The sequence below is a fragment of the Lutra lutra genome, chromosome 1 (genome assembly GCF_902655055.1).
Source record: "Lutra lutra chromosome 1, mLutLut1.2, whole genome shotgun sequence".
Classification (NCBI taxonomy): domain Eukaryota; kingdom Metazoa; phylum Chordata; class Mammalia; order Carnivora; family Mustelidae; genus Lutra; species Lutra lutra.
The window spans coordinates 70,936,852-70,960,934 of record NC_062278.1 but is presented as its reverse complement, the minus strand read 5'-3'; the positions used below and the strand labels follow the sequence as shown (position 1 = coordinate 70,960,934).

At 39.1% G+C, this 24,083-nt stretch overlaps 1 protein-coding gene across 4 annotated transcripts in view; it reads left to right on the top strand.

The window, feature by feature from the left end:
• SLC9A9 (solute carrier family 9 member A9) overlaps window positions 1-24,083 on the top strand; it is a 577,794-nt gene that overhangs the window by 245,706 nt on the left and 308,005 nt on the right. For all 4 annotated transcript variants that reach the window (XM_047727082.1, XM_047727072.1, XM_047727098.1 and 1 more), the window contains exons 7-8: window positions 6,359-6,497; window positions 11,106-11,211. In XM_047727082.1, coding sequence (XP_047583038.1) covers window positions 6,359-6,497; window positions 11,106-11,211 — 245 coding nt within the window. The remainder of the gene's footprint in view (window positions 1-6,358; window positions 6,498-11,105; window positions 11,212-24,083) is intronic.

The following is a 24,083-nucleotide window of genomic DNA, read 5'->3' as shown; positions in this document are numbered from 1 at the left end:
AAAAAAAATAAACTACTTAATACATATATCCCAACTAATCAGGAATTCTATAATAAACTGGTGTCAGCAGCTAGAAATTTTTTGTTAGGGATTAAAGTTTTGGCAGAGAAAGTGATAGGTTCTTTTGTACTCTTTGGCTGTAGTAGTCATGTTCTCATTTTTTTCTTTAATGATTATATTAATAAATATTCTGAAAGGGATATGATGTGTTGCTTAATATTTTCCTTTTGAAAGTTTTCCAGTGACATTGATTTTTTGTTAACAAAATAACTGAAAGTATACTGGGGGCTAGGAGAAGCAGGTTGTCCCAGTCGGGCACCCAGGATGGAGACTGGACCATGGGAGCTGGGAGGGCCAGTGAGGGAATAGCTGCCCAGGAGCCGGACGTTGTTGGGTAGTTTAAGTGAATAAGTGTGAGGCAACATATTTTAGCCATAGCCGTGAAAAATAACAAAGTGGAAGGTGTTAGAATCCAGGTGATCTTGAGAAAGATTTTAAGAACCAGGAGAGAGGAGACTGGGTAGGATCCAAAATGAGAAAAGGCCAGAGTCATGAGTCATGGAGGGGATGACATTGGTGGCAGTAATGGTGGTACCATTTATAGAACACTTTCCCTGCATTGTATCATTTTTACTTTCAGCATAATTGCAATACCTTCTTCTCTTTTTCCTCCTTTCCTTCTTCTTGCTCTCTCCTTCTTCTTCTTCATCGCCAACATCTATCGAGCATAGGTGTCTTATACCATTCCACAAAAACCAATTCGTGAGATCAAATGGTCCCAGCCACTCCATGATCCTAGACCAGGGGCCAGTCCAGTCAGGGTATAAGGGAGACAGGTGATGACATCTCAGTTCTATTTCAGCTGAGGTGCTGACTGGACATCTAGTTTGAGATACTTAAACCAAACTCTCCGTTCAAAAGAGAGAAAAGAAGGAGGAGGAGTAGGAGGAAGAACAGGTTCTTTGAAAAAGGATGATTTACTTAAGAAATACACCTGTTGGGACACCTGGGTGGCTCAGTTGGTTAAGCAGCTGCCTTCGGCTCAGGTCATGATCCCAGCGTCCTGGGATCGAGTCCCACATCAGGCTCCTTGCTTGGCGGGGAGCCTGCTTCTCCCTCTGCCTCTGCCTGCCATTCTGTCTGCCTGTGCTTGCTTTCTCTCCCTCTCTCTCTGACAAATAAATAAAAAATCTTTGAAAAAAAAAAAAAAGAAATACACCTGTTACAGGTGCCATTTAAAGTGCTTTATAAACATTAATCCATTGAATCCTTGTAGCAACTTATGTGATAGTTACTAGTATTATCATCCTCAATTTATAGGAAACTGAGGTGCATATAAATTAAGTAACTGGTTCAAGGTCACACAGGCAGTAAGTGGCAGAACTGAGATTGGAACCCAGATTCAGATTCTATGCTCTTAATACTACCTAAGCTGCCAGGTAAGTTCCCTGAAGGAACATCATAAAGATTAAATAATGGGTTGTCGAGAAACACCAGAGTTGTGATCCTGTCTGTGAATCTTAAATGGTACAGCGAGCAACGTGATCCTTATTCATGTTACTTTCATCAAAGGAATTTAGGATATTTCATCCATTTCAAAATTTTTGAATAGAAGATGCTGCACACATTTATTTCTGAGAAGGGATACAATATACTATCATCAAACTCGTTTTTGCTGAATAATCTATTCCTGAATAGAATGAATCAATAACCTGGACTTATTTCCAATTTATGAGATGAATATTTAAACACCACTATGTATTTCTGCTCATATCATTTTCAAGGATATTGGTTTCATCTATCTCAAATATTCTTTCCAGAAATATGGGGACTGTAGATCCATCTTTACCAGCTTGTGTTATAAACAATGCCTTTTCAGAGTAGTGCCCCAGAGAACAAGCACCACACAGATTAGCAGAAAGTCTAATTCTTCTTCTCCTCTCTCCCTTCCAATGTTTGCATCCACGAATAGGTCCAATCATGTCCCTCAGTGCAGGGGAGGAAATCTTTTCTTTTTAAGTCCAAAGGGCTGCAACTGCTGGGACATGCTATTTCTTCCTCTCTTGGGTTGAAGTTGGAAAGCTCTACATACCCAAACCCTTGTTTGTTTCCAGAAAGCACCCTCTGCAGCTGCTGCCCCATAGTCCAGAGGCTTAGTGTTGCAGCTGAAAACCAGAGCCCAAAGAGATGCCTCCTTCACCAGGATTTAGAGCCCAGAGGAACACCTTCTTAAAATCCTGGCAGGTCGGGAGAGATGCAATCTGCCTGACTATTCTTTACCTGCTTTCTTTACCTCACTCCTCACCAGAAGCCAGGGGGCTTTGTCTACAAGAACATCCAGTATGGGTGCCACTTAACTAGGGTGATGCAACTCAAGCTCAGTCTCCTCGCCTATTCCTGTCCTGAGACAGATCCCTAGCCAGACTGCAGAGGACACTCCTTTCTTTGTGGATCTGTGGAGTGAAGAGCTCTGCAATAAACACAACAGTTGTTTAGCCTCACTTCAATGGCCATGTCCTCCCCAGAGACCCTTCTATTCCTATGCAAAAGTGACTAGCTCCTTGCAGCAACACAGAAGCCTGGTGTACCAGATGGGAAGCCACACCCCATTTCTGTGTAGTTGGAGCTGGGGCCTGGCTCAGCCACAGCACTCTGTTCTCTGTCATTTGGGGCTTATGGAAGTTCTCAGCAGAATGGCGATGGTGGTGGTGATGATCGTCAGCATTCAGTGAGTGTATATTTTTCATGCACGTAATTAGCACTCAGTAAATGGCCCTACAGTCCACAAGATAAATATACAGGTTTTAAATGTACCTCACATTCTCATGCATTTCTGGGAGATAAATACTATTAACATTTCCATTTTACAGACTTTGAAACTGAGTCTGAGCATGATGAAATAACTTGCCCAAGGCCATAGAGCCCATAAGGATTAGATCTCTGAAGCTCCAGTTAAAAGTCTCAAGTGTCATCTTCAGTTTGGAGTGATGAACTTAAAAGCACCCACAGTGTAAAATATATAAAGTCATTGCTTAATAAAGGAAATCTTGTAGATGATGATTCATTCCAAGGCTAACTTTTGTAGACCTCCTTCCTTCCTGTATTTCTTCTTTTTTTCTTTTCTACTTTCCAGTCATCCTGCATTTATTTCATTAGCCTTTATTTGGCCTGCCACATGTCAGGCACCAGTCTGCGTCCAGGCATATGAAGAAGAACAAGACCCTGGCCAGGCCCAGCAAAGCTCAGGTCCAGGACCCAGTTCTGAAAGCAGATTCCCATGAGAAGCCCAGAGCCTTGCCATCTAGTGAGGTGGGGGAAAGGGTGCTGTCGTCCTATACAGTGGGACACAGGAAGGTGCTGCCCAAGTTCCAACCAGGAGTGAAATTAAAGGTTCTGGTACCTGAACTTCTGCATTTACAATCAGCACAGCACTCAATCAGCTAACCTGATTTGGGTTCCTGTTTTTCCTGTTTTTCTCCCAACAAGATCACTTTCTGAAGGAAGAGACCAAAAATCTGCATTTTGAACTCCATAGCTCTGTGTTCTCTGACTCTGTTTCTTTGTTTTATTTAAAAAAAAAAAAAAGAGTAAAGAAAGAAAAGGAGGGATAAAAATACGTGCCCAGTTCACTTGGCAGAAATGTTATAGGATCCAATGAAGTTATAATGCAGGCCTAAAGGGGACAAAATGTTGTGTAAATGTGAGGACTTTTGTATGTATTTAACATGAAATTTAAAGCTGAGTGATGCCACCTACCTATGTCTACCTCCGTTGATGCCCATATACATGGTCCCTGTGTTCCAGCTATAACGATATAGTTCTGCTTTGAAGGGCCCTCAACTCATCTGCCTTCTTGCTTTTGCTTACACTCTTTCTGCTGCCTGAAATACCTTCTTCCCATCACTGTCTGTTGACTTGCTTCCCTGCTCAAATGCCATCTCCTCTCATCTAAAATAGTGACTCTTGCCTCATTTGCACCATGAAGTGTTACGTATCTCTCAAAAAAATCACACTTAGCGCCATGACTAGAGCTAGTTGTCATCTACATCTTAGGCCCCTGTGCCTACAACAAAATGTTTGTTGACTCAAATTCTGCTTCACTTCTCTATGCCTTTCCCTGCCTGACCCCCAACACCGTACTCCTAATGTACCACCAGGCCCTTAGTGGGTACCCAGTGCCTATATCCTGGAGAGCTTTAGGGGCAGCAAATTCAACAGACAAGTCTTCATAAGTCAAGGGAAGTTAAGCTTTTCCCTTAAATTAAATCAAACATCACAGGGAAGAAGTATATGAAGTTTGTGTGTACCCTATTGGGTGGGGATCAGAGCCCAGGAAGAGAATGTCTCCCAGAATGCAGACTGAGAATCAGTGCAGTTACTCAGATGATTGTAGGTGACACGCAGGTGAACTTTTCAACAAATGTAATAGTTACATAATCTCATAGGTATTAAGAAGAAAGAAAATTAGCACATCAAACCTATGACTTCATAAATATTCTTTAATAAAATCTCTTGCATTTGAATAAAAATGAGTTGATTTAAAGAAAAACATTACATTAATAATGGAAGTAACATTACATAATGATATGGCTAAATGATGTGATGATGATACTCCAAGGTCAAGAAGTGTAAGGACAGAGAAAATACTTTCTGGAGTGCAGAGGTGGAGATGGGGATGAAGAGGTACCTGTCCTATGGATCAGATCTATCGGTAGCCTGCAGTAATTAACAGAATTATTCTCAGAATTATTCTGTGTGACTATGCAAAACTCTTTGTTTGAAAAGCAGAATGCAAATAGAATGTTTTCTCATCACTATGTTCCTTCACTGGAATGAAGAAATCTGCTGGTGAATATCAACTCACACATCCAGCTTTGCAGCATTGGACACCAAGTTTCATAATGCCTTGGGGTTACATACCCATTCTCAGGACTGTCAGATACAAAGGAGCTAAATGAGTTTGCTTTTCCATTTTTTTCCTGCAAAATACAACACTTTACAAAAAAGAAAACACTTCAAAGGCAATCCTTTCCTTACATACATTTTAAGGGCTCCATTTGAGATCCACATTCATCTTCCTTATCCAATTACATGATCAGAGTAGAAGGGTTTGGCCTACTTTAAAGGTTTAAAGACATCCAGGGGAAAAACTAAGAACATTTAAAACTACCTTTTTAAAGCCACACATCTTCCTGTAGAGGAACTGGAATCTCCCCTACCCCCATAACTCGTCTCTAGATACGGAAAGTCAAATCAGAGAATTAACATGGTCTAATCATCGAAACCATAAAAGATTCAGTTACATCTCTATCAAATCCAATCTAATCCCAAGTCAGTGTGCCTCGTGTACTTTTTGCTCTCTCAACCGCTACAAAGACTCTTCCAGAGCCCATTACAAAACTCTTGATTTTCCTGATTAGTTTTAAAGACCTCATAATTAAAATAAAAACTATTTAAAAAATGAAATATTACTTCATTTGTCTCCCCAAAGCTACTAGTTCTAGCACATCTGTGCATTTTAATGTTACAATACAGAGTTCATGTTTCCTAAAATAGGATGCACCTTGTCCTTCATAATAACACTCTAGGATCTGAGGTCCTGGTTAAAAAAAAAAAAAAAAAGCAAATGCGGCGTCCTCAAAAATACTTAAGTGAACAGACTGCCTATCGGTGGATTGATTTTTCTCTATGGAAGTAAATCTGGTGGCAGCCACCAGAATTGGGGCATAAACCATGACCTCGGGCAGCTGCTGCCATTTGTTTCGGTGGGAAAATGAGGGTTTTGTCTCTCCCCAGGGGTTAATACTGTGATGCTCTAAGCATCGTCTGGGTTCTGTTTCTGAAGGGTTACACTGGAGAGGAGAAATGCTTTGTGGTTTATGACAAGATCACAGCAGAATATTTTGTGCATGCTGTGATTTGTATTGCCCATTTGTGCACAGGCCATAAAAGTGCACTTTTTATCAGGAGCATTTGTGAATATATAACAGCACTGAAGACATATGGCCACTAAATAATTCACAGTTATCTATCTCCTCAGCAGATTCCTTGTACACCTACCATGTTTTAATGCCTAGTTTGCTCAGAAACAATATTCTTTATGACCCTTCCAATATAAAAATGTTTACTGACTGGCAGCAATACATGGATACCATGGGATTGGTCTTTAAGGAAAGGGAAAGCTCTCTGCTTTCTCTACCTCTCCCTGTCCTCATCCGTGGCTCCTGAACTCTTCCAACCAGCACCTAACCTCATGGGAGAAGGTACCCTCCTCAAATGTGGGTGCTAACTTCTTACTTCTGTATTTGGACCATAAGGGAGAAGTCACTGACTAACCTTCACCCTCTTTTCTTTCCAGTTCTATATCCATTTACAGCCCCAAGGAAAATCCAAATGCATTTGATGCTGCAGCATTCTTCCAGTCCGTGGGGAATTTCCTGGGGATCTTCGCTGGCTCATTTGCAATGGGATCTGCGTATGCTGTTGTCACTGCACTGATATCCTTTGAATGTGTGTGTGGAAAGATGGGCAGCTGTTAAGAGCTGTCAGTGTGCCTTGAATGTTTCTGAGGATGGTCAACCTCCAGGCCAAATGGCTAGACGGTCTAGTTCAAGCGTGATACATGCCACTGGACTCATCTGAGTTTTCAAGCCACTGAAGCCATCTTTGTTCTCAATCTATGAGGCATAGATTGGGACCAGCGGCCAAGGGGATCATGATCTTTTCTTATCCAAGTCCTGTTCTAGCATTACTGATACTTTCTGACCTCAAGATAGCAACAGATTTAAAAAACCGCCATGTAGGAAAATAGATGGGCATGCGACATCAGGATTGGCTATATTAGGGCCAAGAGGAAGAACGGAAGATCCAAGGTCAAAAACAAGACAGGATGGACTGGGAGTGATTAACTCAGTATTCTTTTCTTCCTTTTCAAACTTCTTTCAGTCACCATCTCACAGGACTGGCCGAGCTTAAGTTCACTACGGGTTTAAACAAATGTCCTTAGCGATTTTACAGAAGGGGATGTGCAAGCAGAGCAGAAATGACATATTTGCCATACCTGGGCAGTTGTGTCATCTCGTTCCCTCTTTTGCAGTAGTGTCGTGGAGGAATGGACAGAGTTCCTAGAGAATTTGAGCCAGGGAATGAAGCTGGTCTGGTGATGTGTTCAGTCAGAGCAGTTGGGTGGGGCAGAAGTAAGAGTTGAGGGAAAAAAGCCGGAAAACCAATGTCAAGTGTGAGGGCTTAACAGGCCATAAAAAGAGGCAGAACAAAGAATCAAGGACAAAAGACCTTGGGGAAAAGAGAAAGAAGAAGGGTGCAAGATGCATCAGGGATCGAGCAAAGAAAGTAAAATGTTGGGTACTTTTTCTTGGGGACTGACCCAGTGAATCTCTATTCACTGAGCAGTTACTGAAATGCTAGGTTCTACTAAGGGTTTCTAACATGAGTCAAAAGATGAATAAAATATGGACTCTGCCTTCAATTAGTAACAAACTTGGAAAGACAAGCTCTACAAGAAGAGTTGCATAGAAGGTGTATGCCAAAGCCACAGCCAACTTACTAGGACTCTAAAAATTCAAATGTGGGTGAGTCCATTATTTCTGAAATAGTTGTAGACTCTTGACCAGCCTTATGATTCTGAAAAATAATTTGAAAAGCAATATTTACATGCAGAAAAGGATGTAGGCTTGGCCTGAAATATAGGTAAGATATAGATAAAGGCTATGTGATTAGTGATTCAGGAGAAAACCGGCATCCATTGAAATGTGGGGATGGGACTGAGAGGACCAGAGGCCTCGGGCTAGTAAGCAGTGGAAGATAAGGAGACACAGGGCGGTTGGAATCACCCTGTGGAGTCACTTGGAGTGTTATTCAAAGGAGTCTGAGCTTCTGTCTGTAGTCTGCAATTAGCTACTAAAGGTTTCTGCTCAGGAGAGTGACATACTGAAGGTCCTATTTTTTTTTTTTAAAGATTTTATTTATTTATTTGACAGAGAGAAATCAAAAGTAGGAAGAGAGGCATGCAGAGAAGGGGTGGGGGAAGCAGACTCCCCGCTGAGCAGAGAGTCTGATACGGGGCTCGATCCCATGACCCTGAGATCATGACCTGAGCTGAAAACAGAGGCCTAAACCACTGAGCCACCCAGGTGCCCCTGAAGGTCCTATTTTTAAACAATAAATGAGGAACTGGTTCATAGGATGAGTCAAAACAGTATAGAATCGAGAAACTGTGATGATGAACCATGGAAGAAACATCAAGAAGACTAATGTTTAGAAGCATCTCTAGGACTTGATGACTGAAAGAGAAGAGTGAAAGGTCATTCTAAAATTTTGTCCTGGAAACCATAGAGAGTATCAACTCCTTTGATAAAGAAATAAAGTAACTCAGAAAAGGTAGAGCTAATCTCTAATAAAAATAACAATTAATAATCTAATGACTAATATCAGTACTTATGATATGCAAGGCCTCTATGTGTTTTACATGTTATACTTCATTGACCCTCACAATGACCATATCACGCAAATATTATTTTTGTTGGATACTGAAACTTAGAAAGAGTAAGGTATTAGCCAGAATCATACAGCTTATATTTATTAAAGCCAAAATTCAAACCCGGAGATTGAAACCAAGAGACGGACCATACTTTTGATCACTGATCTCTATTGCCTCTTGATTATTAAGTGGAATTATGATGGAGACCACATGTTGTTTTGCATAAGTAATGGTGATGATAATAGCAACATTTTGTGAATGTCTAACACGTGCCAAACCTTTATATGTATCTCCTCATTTGAATCAACCCTGTAAGATAGGCTATTATTATCCTCACTCTACACATGAGGAAACTGAGGCTCAAGGAGGTTAAGAAGAGACTCTGGATCACATATCGGTAATAGCCAACACAATTACTATTACTGTAACATTTGTTGAGAACTTTACCATTTGCCAGGCTTTGTCATTAGCATTTTGCTGATGTATTTTCTCATATAGCTTTTATTAAAACACTGGGAAGAAGATACTGTTATTATCTCAATTTTACAGCTAAAGAAACTGACACATAAAGGTTAAACAACTTGTCTAAAGCCATACAGCTGAGACATTTCAGGGCTGGGATTTAAACCCACACTTTTTGGCTCCAGAGCCTGCACTATATGGAAAAACAGAAATTGGAACACTTCTCTGCTTTATGTGAAGGGAGTGTACGGACACATAAGTAAACGAGTTGGTAAGGAAAGGGGAAGAATTCCTGGAGATTAGAAGTCTACCATGAGACTGGATCAGATCTGAAAAAGTGGTGGAGAGATAGAAGAAACAGGGCCTCAGTCTCAGCAGGAGGATCTGTCATGCAGCCCCTGAGGGCCTTGCCTGCACAAGCTCAGGCTGCAAAGGAGACAGGTGCACAGTCATTCCCTCCTCCACAATGAGCCTTGATACCTTGTCCATAATGAGGCGATGCTTCTCATAAAACCCCTGGGCTTTATGCAAGCTTGGATCTTGACCCAGAACTAAACTACTTTCTGGAGAAGTTTAAAAGAGACAAATGTCCTATGTCCACTTGATATTCTGGTACTGGAAGTGGCCTAAGCCTCCTCCACAGCAAAGTAGAAGATGGAATTCAGAGGAACAAACCCCTCTAAAGACAAAGGCTGCCCTCCAAGTAATAAGGGGGAATGCTGAAAGGGTCAAAGGGCAACCTTTGTTTTCTTCCAGATAAAGAATTGCTTCCAGATGCTTCCTGAATCTATAGCCTGGAAAGACATTTCACAAAACAAATTTAAATCACACTAATAGAAAAACTTACATATTCCTTGTTGCATATCTGGCACTCTTTTGAGTGCTTAACACATAATAACTGGTTTATATACCTAGGCGGTAGGTTGCATGATTATCTCCATTTGTAGATAGGGAAACCAAGGCACAAATTGGTCAAGGGACACGCTGAAGCTGATACAGTGAAGTAGAGTTGGTTTCCAGAGACTACATTCCTGACCTTGTTGTCATTCTGCCTCTTGGCATTTTGTGCTTTCTAAAATTTTGCAAAACATTTTAAATATTCTTCGTCTCATTTTATTCTCCACACTTGTGTGAGTAGGTATTATTCTCATTGACAGTTCACATAGGATAGAAATGAGGCTCAGAGAGGTTAACATATTGCTCAGAAATCATACAGCCAGTGACTAGCAGAGCCAAGACTCAGACCTTGATCTTGCACCTCAGGGATCATGCTTTTTGCTTCCCTGTCCTACTGCTAAGCATCTCTTAATGTAGAATCTCTTTAGATTTTTGTCCTGAAGCATAAAAAAGCAACATAACATCTCCTTATTTGTCAGGACTTTTTTTTTTCCATAACTGTGGGCACAGTTGCAGTGTAACCCTTTTCCATCAATCACATATTCCTAATCATCTTCCCATAACCCATTCTCTACATGATTTGGATCAGTCTGCTCTTGCTCTATGCGCAATTTATAGGCACTGACCAAGTGTCATCCCAGCCAAAATGAACCGTTCCCTGCCAAAGGGCTGCCCGACCCAGAAATAATATACCTTTTCCTCTATCCTACTTATCCTAAGATGGCACAGGTAGCTTCCCTATCAGTGAACACAAATGTTCCTCCTGGTCCTATTTCCATCCCCAAGAGAGGAGTCTTTAAGGTGATCTGTCCACAGACTTTCACTCCCCAGGGAGCAGCGGCCTCCTTTGGTGCTGACCCACTGGCAGCACATCTCCCAGCCTCGCTGTCCGGGAATTTGTTTTTCCTGATCTGCTGCTGTCCCCTGAGAGCCATGGCCCAAGGGCCAAGGCCAAATGCAAGAGGTTTTGTACCCACAGTTAGCTGATTTTAGCTTCTTACTTAGTAGGACGCCTTTTCTAAATTTGAACACAAGTTTGCATTTAACTGGAGGGTTCAGGTCCCCACGAAGCATGGAAGGCATGCTGGCCTTCCATCTAAGCAGTCCCAATGAGAGGGACGGCCTCCCGGTCAGCGCTGAAAATCAGTTCTCTTACTCTGAACTATCTCAATCAGATTCGTTTTCCTCAGCCAAGGAGGAGATTTAGCTGTAACAGCATTTGTTGTTTCCCTTAACATGTCTTTGTCACTTGACCAAATTTACCAAACTCTGTGAGTTCCCGCTGCTGGAAACCGGCCTGTTTTTCCTCCTGTCTTGGAGTGCCTTCCTGTCTGCGGAGGCCGCCGGCCTGACAGGTCAGTGCTTCATTGGGCCCAGCGCATGTGGGTGTGTGAGATGCATGTGTGCTCCCAGGAGGAACCCCCACCCCAACCCCACACACACACCCAATGCAGCAGGAGGTGAAATGGACTCTCTCTTAGACGGGGGTCTGTGTCTGAATCAGAGAAGAAAAAAAAAAAAAAAAAAGATCCCTCATCTATTTTGTATGCAACAGCTTAATGGAAAGTCACCAAAATGACATTTCCTCTTCTCTCCTTGCTGGTCAGGAAGGGAATGTTAAAATCAACAAATGGCTGATTTATAGGGGGGACAGATGACTCCACAAATGGAAGTCTACTCCGAGTGCGAAGAGGCGCACAGGTGCTCTGCAGAAAAGGGTGGTGGTTTTCCGTTGGCCGCTAAGGGCAAGTACCCACGGCAGCAGCCCCCCTGGGGTGTGCACATTTCCACACACATCAGTGTTGAGACCCTTGCATACAAGAAACAAGAGCTAATGCGGTGACGCCACAGTTTACTATCTTCCCATGGAAAGTCTATACCTAGAATCTCTGAGGTGGACTGTCCACAGAGAAAGAAGCAGTCCCTAACGGCCTGAGGGCCACGGGTCCTGTGATCTGGCTTCAGCACTTAGATTGCCTTCCTGCAGCAGCGAGGATTTGCGCTTGGATAGCTGCAACGATTGGGTGCTTCTCCGTGTAGAAGAATCACTGTGGCTCTGAGCAAAATGTCAAAGCTGTTTCTCTCCTTTGGCCTAGTTCCCTGCCTCTCCCAGGTTTCAGTCCTGGATCCCTTGGCTGGCTACTGCCATCCTAATTGACATTCGAGTGGTGAGACTCGCCTCCCCCGCCCTCCAGGTTTTAATTGGTAACAAGGTATGCCTCTCTGGGTATTTGCATTTTGTTAGATGGTACTTTAAGTCTAAATAATAATAATAGAAGCTGACATACATTGAAGGTGTACAGTGAGCCAAGTGCTGCCTGACCGCCTTTCTTAATTCACAGAAAGACTCAAAGTTAGGGCCTACACCCAGGTTATTCAGCCAACAGTAAGAGGTGGAGCTGGAATTGAAAACTAGACTTGATTCCAGAGCTGGGCTCTTGAGGACAAAGCACTGCTGCCTTGAATGAAACTACATCTGTGGACTATCAGGCAAGCCCTCATGAGGAGAAAGATATTTGGGGTCTCAGGAGCCTGCCTGGTCCACTTGCTCATAGCCGGTTTGGGCTCTCCTGTGAAAAACATGGCAAGTCTTTCTTGTAATGATAACCTGTCCTACTGCAGAGTCACAGGGGTCAAGCTATTCCCACAGGCTTCGAAGGTATCTGTTGCTGACGCAGAAAGCTCCTGCCAGTTCTTAGGATGCTGTATCAAGGCTACTATACCAGAGTGCACCCTAAGGGGCGCTTGTATCCAATGCCTGTTATGTTAGTGTCTTCCCTTGTTATTAGGGAGGCTGCTGAAGAGCTTCATCATTTCAGAAAAAGAGAACAATAGTGTCCCTTAAATGAAATAATGAAAGTAAAAAGATTATATCAGCCATTCAAAATAATTTTGGTTCCCTTTCCTCCAGACTCTATGCCCTTTTCAGCACTCAACATTTATAAAATAATGGAAGTAATGTTCACAGTAAGAATATATATTTGACCTTCTAGAAAGGTAAAGAAGTATCTTAACTCACCTGGTATTTTTTAGTCTACCATTGAACATTATAATAAACACACTTAAGCACACACACACACACACACACCCCCCAATACCTAAAAATTATTTATTTTTATGTGTGAAAATTGTCCATTTCAGCAAGATCTTGTTTTATTAACTAGGTAAAGGTTACAGTCCATGTATAAATTGCTAGTTTATCTGTACCTTGCTCTCTTGCCACACTTTTCAACCTGACATCCTTATTGGATGCCACGCAGACGACCTCTAGGTAGCCAGCATCATGGGATGGGTGAATGTAGGAGTAGACCTCAGTAGCAGAAAGAACGAAAAGTCCACGGCTGTACCAAGGGCCACGCTCACTTGAGAACGGTACTTCAGATAAAGCAATGTGCCCGGTAGGCATTTGATACAAACCAAACTCTAGGTGTAAGCATTTTCTGCCGCCAAATACCAAGGCTGCTTGGTCTAAATTACTTATGCGTTTATTTGTGTGTTTATTATTAATCCTCGCCTATTTCCAAATTGGATTTGAGACAACTCATAACATGAGCCATGCATACCATGGGACCGTTTAGTTGAGAGTAAATACTCAAGTGCTTTGGGATAGAGCTTTTCTGCAAAATTAGACAGCTGTTCATTGCTGTGGTTTGGCAATAAATATAGCTCTGAGCTTTCTGGCAGCCAAAGCCAAAAGGGAAACATGATTAGTTATATAGGAATAATACAGCATTATAAAAGGAAATCATACTTATTTATAAAAATGGGCAAATTTCTTTTCTGGTATAAAAATTTTAGGGAAATTTATCATATGTATCCTTGTATAAGGGAACTTCGAACACTGTAGTGGGCAACATATTTAATAACAGTTTCAGGGAAGATGGAGATACACTCTTCATGAAATCATCTCTCCTAACAACCTTCGATGAAATCTGAGGAAGTAGCACCAAATCATAATTATCTACAGGTATTTCTGGTAATGATGAAATCCTTTTAGTTCTAATCCACAACTAAACTAGATATTGCAAAGCTAAAATCTAGAAAACTTTTCAAAAAGTGCTTAACAAATGGACGTATGACAATGAATATAAAGAACTAAGTGGACTAAGCTATTAAACAATGTATGAGTAACTATGGAGGTGACCAGCAATCATGGGGCCTGTCTGTGTTCATGAACAACACATCATATGTAGGCCCTAGGGATGGTGTGTACCTGCATTGGTTCTCAGCAGAATTCCCCCAGCCCTGACATTTCAAAATAGTGCTCAAGGATGCCCACCAAGTGAGCAAGTCTTACCACTCCTACACTTCCCTTTTTATTGGTTCCATGAATTGGGTTTTCAGGTAATATTTCATTTGAAAAAGGGATTTCTATTGCTTTAAAAAAAATACATCTATTTTTAGATACATACTTTTTATTTTTTCTTACTGCCAAAGTAATGTATAAACATTATAGAAAATTTAGGAAGTGTAAATTCACAGAAGGAAATACCTTCTCACTGCCTATTAATAACTACCTATTAATATTTGATGAGTACATCTGATTAAATGCATATATGTACACTTAATTAAATATATACATGCATACATGAATATAATTATACTTCTTAAATTTTAAGTAACTTGCTTTTTTCACTCAAGAATTTATGGTGACTGTTTTTCGTGACATTATTCTTGTATATTATTTAATGGCTGCCTAGCATAATATCATATCAACTTGCCATAATTTATTCTACCCTCCCTCTGATTATTATTTATAGTTTTCAGTATTATTAATATAATTACAATGGTAATCCTTATAGATTGATGTATGCATCTCTATTGCTGGGTTAATAAGAAAGCTAACATTTTAATGTCTTGGAGAAATTTGCCCGAATTATCCTCCAGAAAATTTGTAACCCTTTATACTTCCACACACAATGAAAGAGAGTTCATTTGCTCACATCTTTGCCACCCTAAGTCTTACTCACCCCTGTTAATATGATAATCAATTTCCATTTCGTTGTGATTTACATTTATTACATTTGTACTGATGAAAGCATTTTAGTCACATGTCATTGGTTATTTATATTTATCCTTTGGTAAACTACCTGTTTCTGCCCTTAGTCCTTTTTCCTACTGAGATGCTTATGTTTGTCACATTGAATTTTAAAAGCTTTTTATTTATTAAAAAAATTAATCTCTTGACTGTCATGTAAGCTATAAATATTCTCCAATTTGTGGTTTTATCTCTTAAATATGTTTTATTTTATTGGCTTAGTAAGGGAAAAGGATAGTATGGACATTTTCAGCTTTATGAAGTTAATTTTATCTCCTCTTTAGAAAACCCAAGATTTTATTGATTTTTGCATAGAAAGCCAAAGTGTTTATCAATGATAATGCATACTTTTAATAGTTTTGTTTTTGCACTGGAATCCAGCTGGAATTTGTTTTAATATGTAGCACAGGATATAGCAGGAACTTGATTATCTTCCTAGAAGATACCTTCTATTTGTCCTAACACCTTTCAACCATAACCGATGTATTTATAGCTTAATGTCCATGTCTGTAGGTAATATGTGCATACGTATGTTCTGGGTTTTCTATTGTACCAGTGAAATTTTGGTCTGCACTGTTTTAATCATTTCAGCTTCATTGTTCATTTTAATGTCTAGATCAATCCCTCACCCTCCCTTCCCCACTTTCAAGAGCTTCTTTGCTGTACTCACATATTTATTATTCCAGATGGACTTAAAAATAACTTTGTTAGGCTTCAAGCAGAAAATAATTGAGATTATGATTGAGGTTGCATTAAATTTTTAGATTAATTTGAGAAGCGTTATTTTTACAATGTTGAGTCTTCCCACCCAGAAATATGTTATGTCTCTCCATTTATTCCAGTCATCTTTTATGGCCCTTAGTAAATTTTTCTAGTTGTATTCACGTTCAACCTACAAATTTTATCTTAAGTACTTTTTAAACTATTTTATATTTGAGGGAATTATGATGAATCAGAACTTCTTCCATTATAGTTTCCAGCTGGCTGCTATTTGTTTACATGCACCTAGACTTCACTAGGCTATCGGATTCACTCTCTATGGTTCTGAAATCTAGAGCTAGAAGTGATGTGTAGAATTAGGATTGACCGGCCAAAGTTGCATCAGACTATCAGGTCTGCCAGTGCTGAATCAGCACCAGAAGTATGGCTGAAGCCTTCTGGGCCCTCACTATTTTTTGAGCAATGGAATGAATGATTTTAGCTCTACAAGAGGAAAATTTTCCAAAATCTGAATAACAGACTGCTTTATCAGTTAATAAGTGCCCTGTGCCTGAGAATATACTGAAAGACTGCATATGTCCATTGGTCAGGATTTCCAAGGCAGATTCATACATCAGTGAAAGACTATACCATAAATTACATCAACCTGCAATTTCATTTCCCTAATGATTAAGTTAAAATAGAGACATATAGTCCTGAGGAAACAAGAACCTACCTGAGAGGAATATAGTAGACATATGCTGATTTGGGCTGCCCAGCACCCATTCTCATTTTCACTGGTAATAGTATCCTGATGTTGCTTAGGGAGCTACCACTCCTCCATCAGATACCCTCTTGTTGATCAAGATGTCTCATCCTCCTCTGCCAAAGAGAATGGGGACATGGGAAGCGAGGTCAGCCAGACACTCTTTCCCTAGGATATGATCTTTTAGGAGGGAGATAGAAGGGTGTATGTCTGTTGGCACTGTTCTTTCCAACAGCAAAGCCCTGTTGAAATCCCCTATTTATTCCTGACACTGATTCCTGGGGTTGCCTTTTTGCTTCTTTTCTGAGAGCTATTACTCTTCCCTGCAGTAAATTCTTTTCTGATTACAGTAGCCAGAATCAGTGTTTATTGCTTGCAAACAAAGAATCCTGAATGGTACAAGAGAAGGAATAATCCATGATAGATTCCCACAAAAGAAACTGCATAATTTGGTGACAGATCAGAAGGAAAAGAGGCTCAAAGACAATGCAGCCTCTAGGCTAGGACACTTGGGACCCTCTTATGCCAGATGCACAGTGATAGCCAAACAAAAAGGATCAAGCTTTTAAAGACAGTTTGCACAGTGTTCATTATCATTTTCGATTCAGCTTCTTATAAGATTCATGATGAACACTTCACTGTGAGAGGGGCTTGCTCATTACCGCATCTTCTGCTTTCACTTTCAGTTTTACTAATTTGATGATGATCATTTGATTTATTTTGATTATCTTTTACTTCAAGGGCCACATTTGCAGCCGCCTCATCTCAGTCACTTGGAAATTGCACCTGCTAATGTTCAATAGTCACATAGAAGAACTTAGTTTTATGGGAACGAGTGGCTTTTAGACATGCAAATGAAGGTTGGCATTTCTATTACCCAGAAATTTGATTCTCTGCTCTTGGAAATATACAAGTACAGTTTGAGAAAACTTTGATTTGGGAAGACTGGACAGAATGTCAAATGCAAGTGAGAAGTCTTTCTAGAGGATGAAAGTGTATAGATAGAAATGGACTTCAGGGAGTTCTTACAAGCGAGGAGAGCATAGAAAGAGAATGTATATGGATGTGTCTGCCCTACTTACAAAATCAGCCACTTTAGGGGTATGGCTCTGGTTTCTGGATCTTTGGCTCACTGGCTGAGGGACTGGGATAAGTCATCTAGCAATTGGTATCTCAATTTTCTTTACTGTTATGGTAAAAGGATTTTATTATTTTGTAATGGAGGGACATTATACATGTACAAAATTTTAGCTTTTGAGTAAATACATGATCCCAAGGTATTCTCTCTGTTAGGTACCTGGTACACATGCATACCTAATTTCTGATCAGGTGGAATTTTTCTTGTGGAGAGTTCTATTTTCTAAAAGTCACTGGGTTACTGAGCCGTTACTTTAAATTGAATATTGAAAATAATTCAGCAGTATTATTTATAGCATAATCTCTAATGGAATTGAATCCTGTCATAGAAGCTGCTTTTCAGTTTATAAAGATAACCAAAAAGCACAGCTGGACAGGTTGTTTGAAAATTCATTTTTATAATCTGTTTCCCAGCTGAGACTTTGGGGGTCAGGTTTTTGCCAGAAGCAAACTTTCAGGGACTGTCATTAAACACCAGAAGAGTAAGATTTCTAATGGCAACATTGACACCATGTCTAATGATTTCTCTGCTTCCAGGCATGGCTGTAATAAAGGCAGCTTCCATTTTTAGATTCCTGGGGCATATTTCACATTCACTGAAGGCAAAGGAGGAAGAGAGAGGCCACTGGCATACCTCGCTTTCTCATACAAGATGTTAAATAGTATAGCTTGCTATTTATTCACCTTAGAATGAGCTCCACCTAAGAAAATAAACATATAAAAACCTGAAAGAAGAAAAAAGTCCTGATTACTAAGTAATGCTATTGGGCTTTCTGGTGTGATTCCAGACAGTAAAAAACTCTGAGAGATTTATTAAATATAGCAGGATGAAATTATATGATGTTCTGACCCATTTCCTAGGGAATTGACCAAGATGTCTAAAAGCGGCACTCAGCACACACAGACAGCAGACACAATATTAACAGTTAATTGGTCTCAATCCCAGGAATTGAGGAATTTCTCCTGTTGCTCTCAAGTGACAAGGGCCTAATTACATTGTCATGATAAGCAAAAGTTGACACCTGGAAGCTCAGGTTCTGCTTCTCTGTCAGGTCAATTCTTGAAAGGTTCTTCTAGCTTACGTAGTCAGGAAAAGGAGAACTTGGGAAAGTCTTTCTTATTTACAATAGACAAAAAAGAAAGACCTCCAAATGAAATGACTATTTCATTTGGACATGTTGAGACTTCGCTGGATCTGAGTAAGTTGGCTTATTACATCTTATCTCCATCATCTCTCGACTTGGGAAAAAAAGTTAACTGAAACTCTTAAGAAGGCTTTAGCTTAGAGGTGAATGTGTTCCATTGGGCTTGCCAGCAATGCACTGCATGACTCGATGGAAAATATATTTCTAGATCTCAGTAAATAAAACAAAACACTGGGAGGGGACTTGGTTTCAATTGCTTCTTAAAAGAAATCTGGTCATTTTCAGCTTCTAAGAACATGTCATTAAGTGACATCTCTTTTCTTAAAACTGCTCATGCTTCATATTGTCAGAACCACGTGAATCCAACTTAATTAGCCAACAATTCACCAACAAATGAGGTGCATTGAGTGTTTTCCAAGCCAAAAATAAAACCTGGAAACTCAGAATATTAGGCATTCAAACTGTAATAGGCATCCAAAATTCTCAAGGGGATTAGTAAACCAACACAGTGAACCAAGGGAAAACATACAACGTTGCCACCTCAATAAACACAGGTGTAAAGTACATCTCCTTGCATAATAACTCATTAAATCACACCTGCATTTTCTTGAACTGAATAGCTCATCATTTCAGTGTTCAAACAACCTTGCACAAGCAACTTGAGTAGTGGACAAATTTAGCCCCGCCTTTTTCACTGTAAATGTTTTTAGTCATTATTTAATGTCTCCTTATGGGGCCAAGAGGCATAGGAGGGAAAAAAAAAATCTTTCTTTCTCAAAAACCCATTTTCTTCATAGGCATGTATAAAATTGTCAGAGGATAGATGGCACAAATATAACACATGGATGAAGGAGAAAGTATAGTCAAAGATAATTTCCAGGTCCCTATATCAGCTTGATCAATGGTTCATTCCTCCAAAATGGGAATATAAGTGAGTGAATACATGCAATAGAAAGGGAGACACAAAAATTATTTCATTAGAAAGTCTTCTGGATTCTATGCAAATGTGAAAACTACATGGAAGGGTATGATGGGCAATTGGACATGGACATCTTAGGTGAGGTTTTTCATTAGCCATTTAGGTGACTCTGGTGCAAATGTGTTAGCTGACACCAAGGAAATGAAAACTGAATAGAAGTGTAAGCTTGATGAACACCAAGTCCTGAGACAGAATAGCAGGGATATAAATGAAAAAGTGTTTTTTTTTTTTCTTCTTTTCCGGACCCCAATTTAATTTGCACAAATACCCACTGCTATATTTTGAATGAGATTTTTGTTTTAAATGGAAATTTATAAACCTTGCAACATAGAGGGGAAGTAACTCTTAAATGCATGCCTACACTGCATTGGAGAAACCAGGAATAAGAACATAGATTTGTGCTATTTTCTATATTGATTTTCTTATATTCCACAGACTCATGATTAATCTGCCAACTGTGGCATTGCCAAATATGGTGAGCTAGACAGTAATTGTGCTCTTTGGAAACTTGGAATCTTTCATATTCCCTGAAGGAGTTTTCCATTTCTTTAAATCTTTGACTTCTCAGTTCCAGGTTCACGTTCAGCGGTGGTAGTAGGAAACCTGTCAGAAATGTCTCTTTTTACTAGATCAAAAATAAATAAAAGCATGGCATATAAAAATAACCCATCAACTTTAAAACCCCACAGAGTACCATCTGAAAGCAAGACACATTTTTTCTTTCTCTCTCAATCTCTGTGTTCTGATAATATAATCAATATATGCTGTCCAAAAATGCAATATTCTTTAGTCTTAGAAACCCCTCAAGTCTGCATTTAATGTCAAAGAAAATCATGCTCCTTGTGACAGACGTTTATTTTTCAGCTTCTGTATCTGAAGTCTTCATCAACTTTTAATGAAAAAAGAATTACTGAATAATGTTATCAGTAACAAAGAGTGTAGGTGACAATCAATACTCTTGAATAAGAAAATTTAAATATTAGGAGAAAATGGACCCTGCCACTAATAAATCCAGATAAACATCTATTTGTATGTTTCTAATTTCTCTTGCATTCTCTTTTCAAAGCAGAGGAATATTTTTTGAAATAGAGATTCATTCTTTTGACCAATCTGCATTTCCACGCCTGATGCCTGTGGGCACTGTTATGGGAGTTGGGGGCAATACAAAGAGGGAGGGTGTAGACCCAGTGCTTAAGGAGATCTAGATCAAGAGGGAGACTCCTGGTAATCTAACTGACAGGAAGTCAACGTGAAGCTGAGGGGCCCCATGTAATTCTTCAATTCCATATATGCAGACCTTGAAGCAAATGTAAACACTGATCCACTCAGATCACAGACATTTAAGATTGAAAAGTACTTAGAGATCTTCTAGAGCAGTGTTTGCCAGAGTCTCTTGACCCTTATTGGCCAAAAATAAATTAAAATAGCTTTATCATTCCCTTATTTGCAGACAAGCATAATTTTTGCCCACAAAAGTACTTACATACTTGAAAATACACAAAAAGTTTAATTAAAAACTGATGTTTTTATATTTTCTTTCATCTTTCAATGGGTTTTCTTGTATATTCCAACTTAATGAATACTAATGCAGACCATCTTCTTTAATTCATTGAGAAGAAGACAATGGACCAGGCAATGAATTTAAATTGCACAAGTCATCCAAGTGGATGAACTGCAACCAGATAGTTCCCAGGCCTCTTGATGTCCACTGTAGTACATTTTTCCTTATATAATTTACAATCACACACTGAACCTTGATCATGTAAGCTTATGTTTATATAGATGCCTAGACATAGACATAGACAATATTTAGTAGTACTAATGCTCTCTGAAAGGGTCCAGAAATGGGAATCAAGGACAACAGCGTACATGGCACTCTATTAACCATATGTTAATTGTCCTATGAAAATTGATCTCTGTGGAAAGAATGTCCTTGCCAGCAGAATCATTATTTTTCTCAAAGAATTATGGACCTCCTCATGCTGTTTCCTAAATTTCCTTACTTGCCAATTAATTTGAATTTAACTGTGTACTTCTTTGTGGTTTCTCAAACAGCTCTTTTAGCTAGTGTCATAAAATATTGGTTCTAGTTTTTGTTTAAAATTGCACAAATGAGTCCCTACAACCAGCCTTTTCAGGATCTTGTACACTACTGAAGTCTCACTGTGCAAACAGTGAAGGGCAATCTTGTGCATACACATGAGTCAGAGAGTATTATTATATTTTCGAGGCCACTTCTTGGTTTCTTTCAGATCTCGGGTATTTGTGAGTACATTCCCCTCTCTGTGGACTCAGATGTATGGACTTGATTCCATCCGTCATTGTCACAGGACCCCATAAATAGAACTTGAATCCAAAATCTTAGACATGCAATGTAGCTATTGCACTTAGTGATTGCTTGTTTTTGCAACAGAGATGGAAAAAGAATGATCAGTTTTTATTTTTGTTGGGAAGAAAAATGTAGTCATGTTTGTCCACATAGGACAGACAGACATACTGGATGTTTCATATTTCTGATTTTTATAAAGAACTAATAAAACATGTAAGACAAATGCTTTTGTGCTTATAGCAGTTAGTTTGACAATTAATACAGTTTAATAATTGTTTCTTTTAATAAGTATTTTTTTTAGAAAATGTAATTGATTAATTAATTAATTCTATTTGTATTTATGTCCTAACCTATAACTGATTAAAACCCAAAGCGTGCAGGTAAACTGCATGTTTTCACACATGCCCCACAGTCTCCTGCCTCTCTCCCTTCACTCACATTGAATTCCCTACTTCTGACTCAGCATCCTCAAACTCTTGTCATCTTTCAACACCCAAATATCTCTGCATCTTTTAGGAAAAATTTTCCCACTCCTCTTGCACCTTCTCCAGCCCAAAAGAAATTGTAATCTCTCAGGATTTCTGTTTTCTTATCGCCAACTACATTATACCTGCTATTAGATGTCTTTGTGTACATGTTGTCTCTGTGAGAAGACATAAAGCTGCTTGAGGTCTAAGACCAGTTTTATTCGGCCTTGTGTCCCCCTTAGCCATAAGCTGTGTTTGCTCACTGAATGACGTCCATAGATAAATAGGATTTGAGTAGATGATAGCAGATACCCAAGATAACTTGCAAAAATCTAGTACCTTAACTCTAGTATTACTGAAAATTGTCTAAGTTTGGATTATTAGGAATAAGGAGCACATTTTCATTTGGTTTTTCTTGACACAGGAATTACTGTGGAAGAAATGGCAAAAAATAATGATTAAGGGTATAGAATACACAAGACATGTACTAGATCCTTTATACTTCTTCCCCCAGCAATGTATTAAACAGGAAGTATTGTGTCTATCTGTGGAATCAGCTAAGTTATTCCTTCTTTTCATGTCTTCTTTCATCTACTTCTAGTAATTATAGTAAAATCTAGGATGTACTTATTAATGTTTATTTTATGAAACATGTTAATATCCGTGATATAGCTTTATACTGAGAACAGACCTCTAAGACAGATTCGATACTATCCAAATGAGAAAATTGACTCTTAGATGGGTGAAGCCAGTGGCCAGTGTCACCCATTTTCTACCTATAACCATAACCAGAGAATGGCAGCCTGAGAAGGGTGGAGATCTGACAGACCCCAGGCCCTGAGAGGCATAAACCACACAATTACTTTATAACTCTTAATTTTACTGACCAAATCTAGGTCTTATATGTTCTCTTTGACCATTTTGTTTTCATTTTTCTTTTATTGGGTTTTTAATTCTACTTTCTTTGGGTCCATTATTATGTCTGTTGTCTAGCTTCTTGAGGTAAATCATCCAATTCTTTTTTTTTTTTTTCCCCTAACGGAATGCATACAAGTCTGTAAACTTCCCTCTGAATAATCTGGTTTCATCTCATTGATTTTGATAAGAAGTGTACTCTACACTCACTGTTATTTATTTCTACATAAGCTCAAATTGCAAATTTGATTTCCTCTTCAACTCTAATTTCATCTAGAAGAATACAGTTAAAAATCCCTAATGGATACATTTTTGTAGATATGCTTTTTTGTTAATTTCCAATTTTATAATATTGTGATTGAAGAATGTGATTTATTTGCTTTTTTCTGAAGGAGAAAATTATTAAACAGTTTGATAGAAAAATATATTATCAATTTTATTCCAAATTTTCCATAAATAATACTAATATAAAAAAACTTAAACTCCTCAAATGTCCTTGATAGATAATTGTTCCATCAAACTGAAATTATTTTATGGAATCCTGTCAATTCTGGGAAGTTATGGAAAGAAAAATAGAAACTAAAAACACAGGAATATAATTTTAAAACTTTTTGTATAGTTAGTAAAAAACATTTTGGACCACACAAGGTCAAAGCAAGCCATAGGAGAGGTGGTGAACCGAGACTTAATACCAAAGCGTTGGTCAGAGATTTGCTTCTCAAAGTGAGATGCTAGGATCAGTGGCACAGACA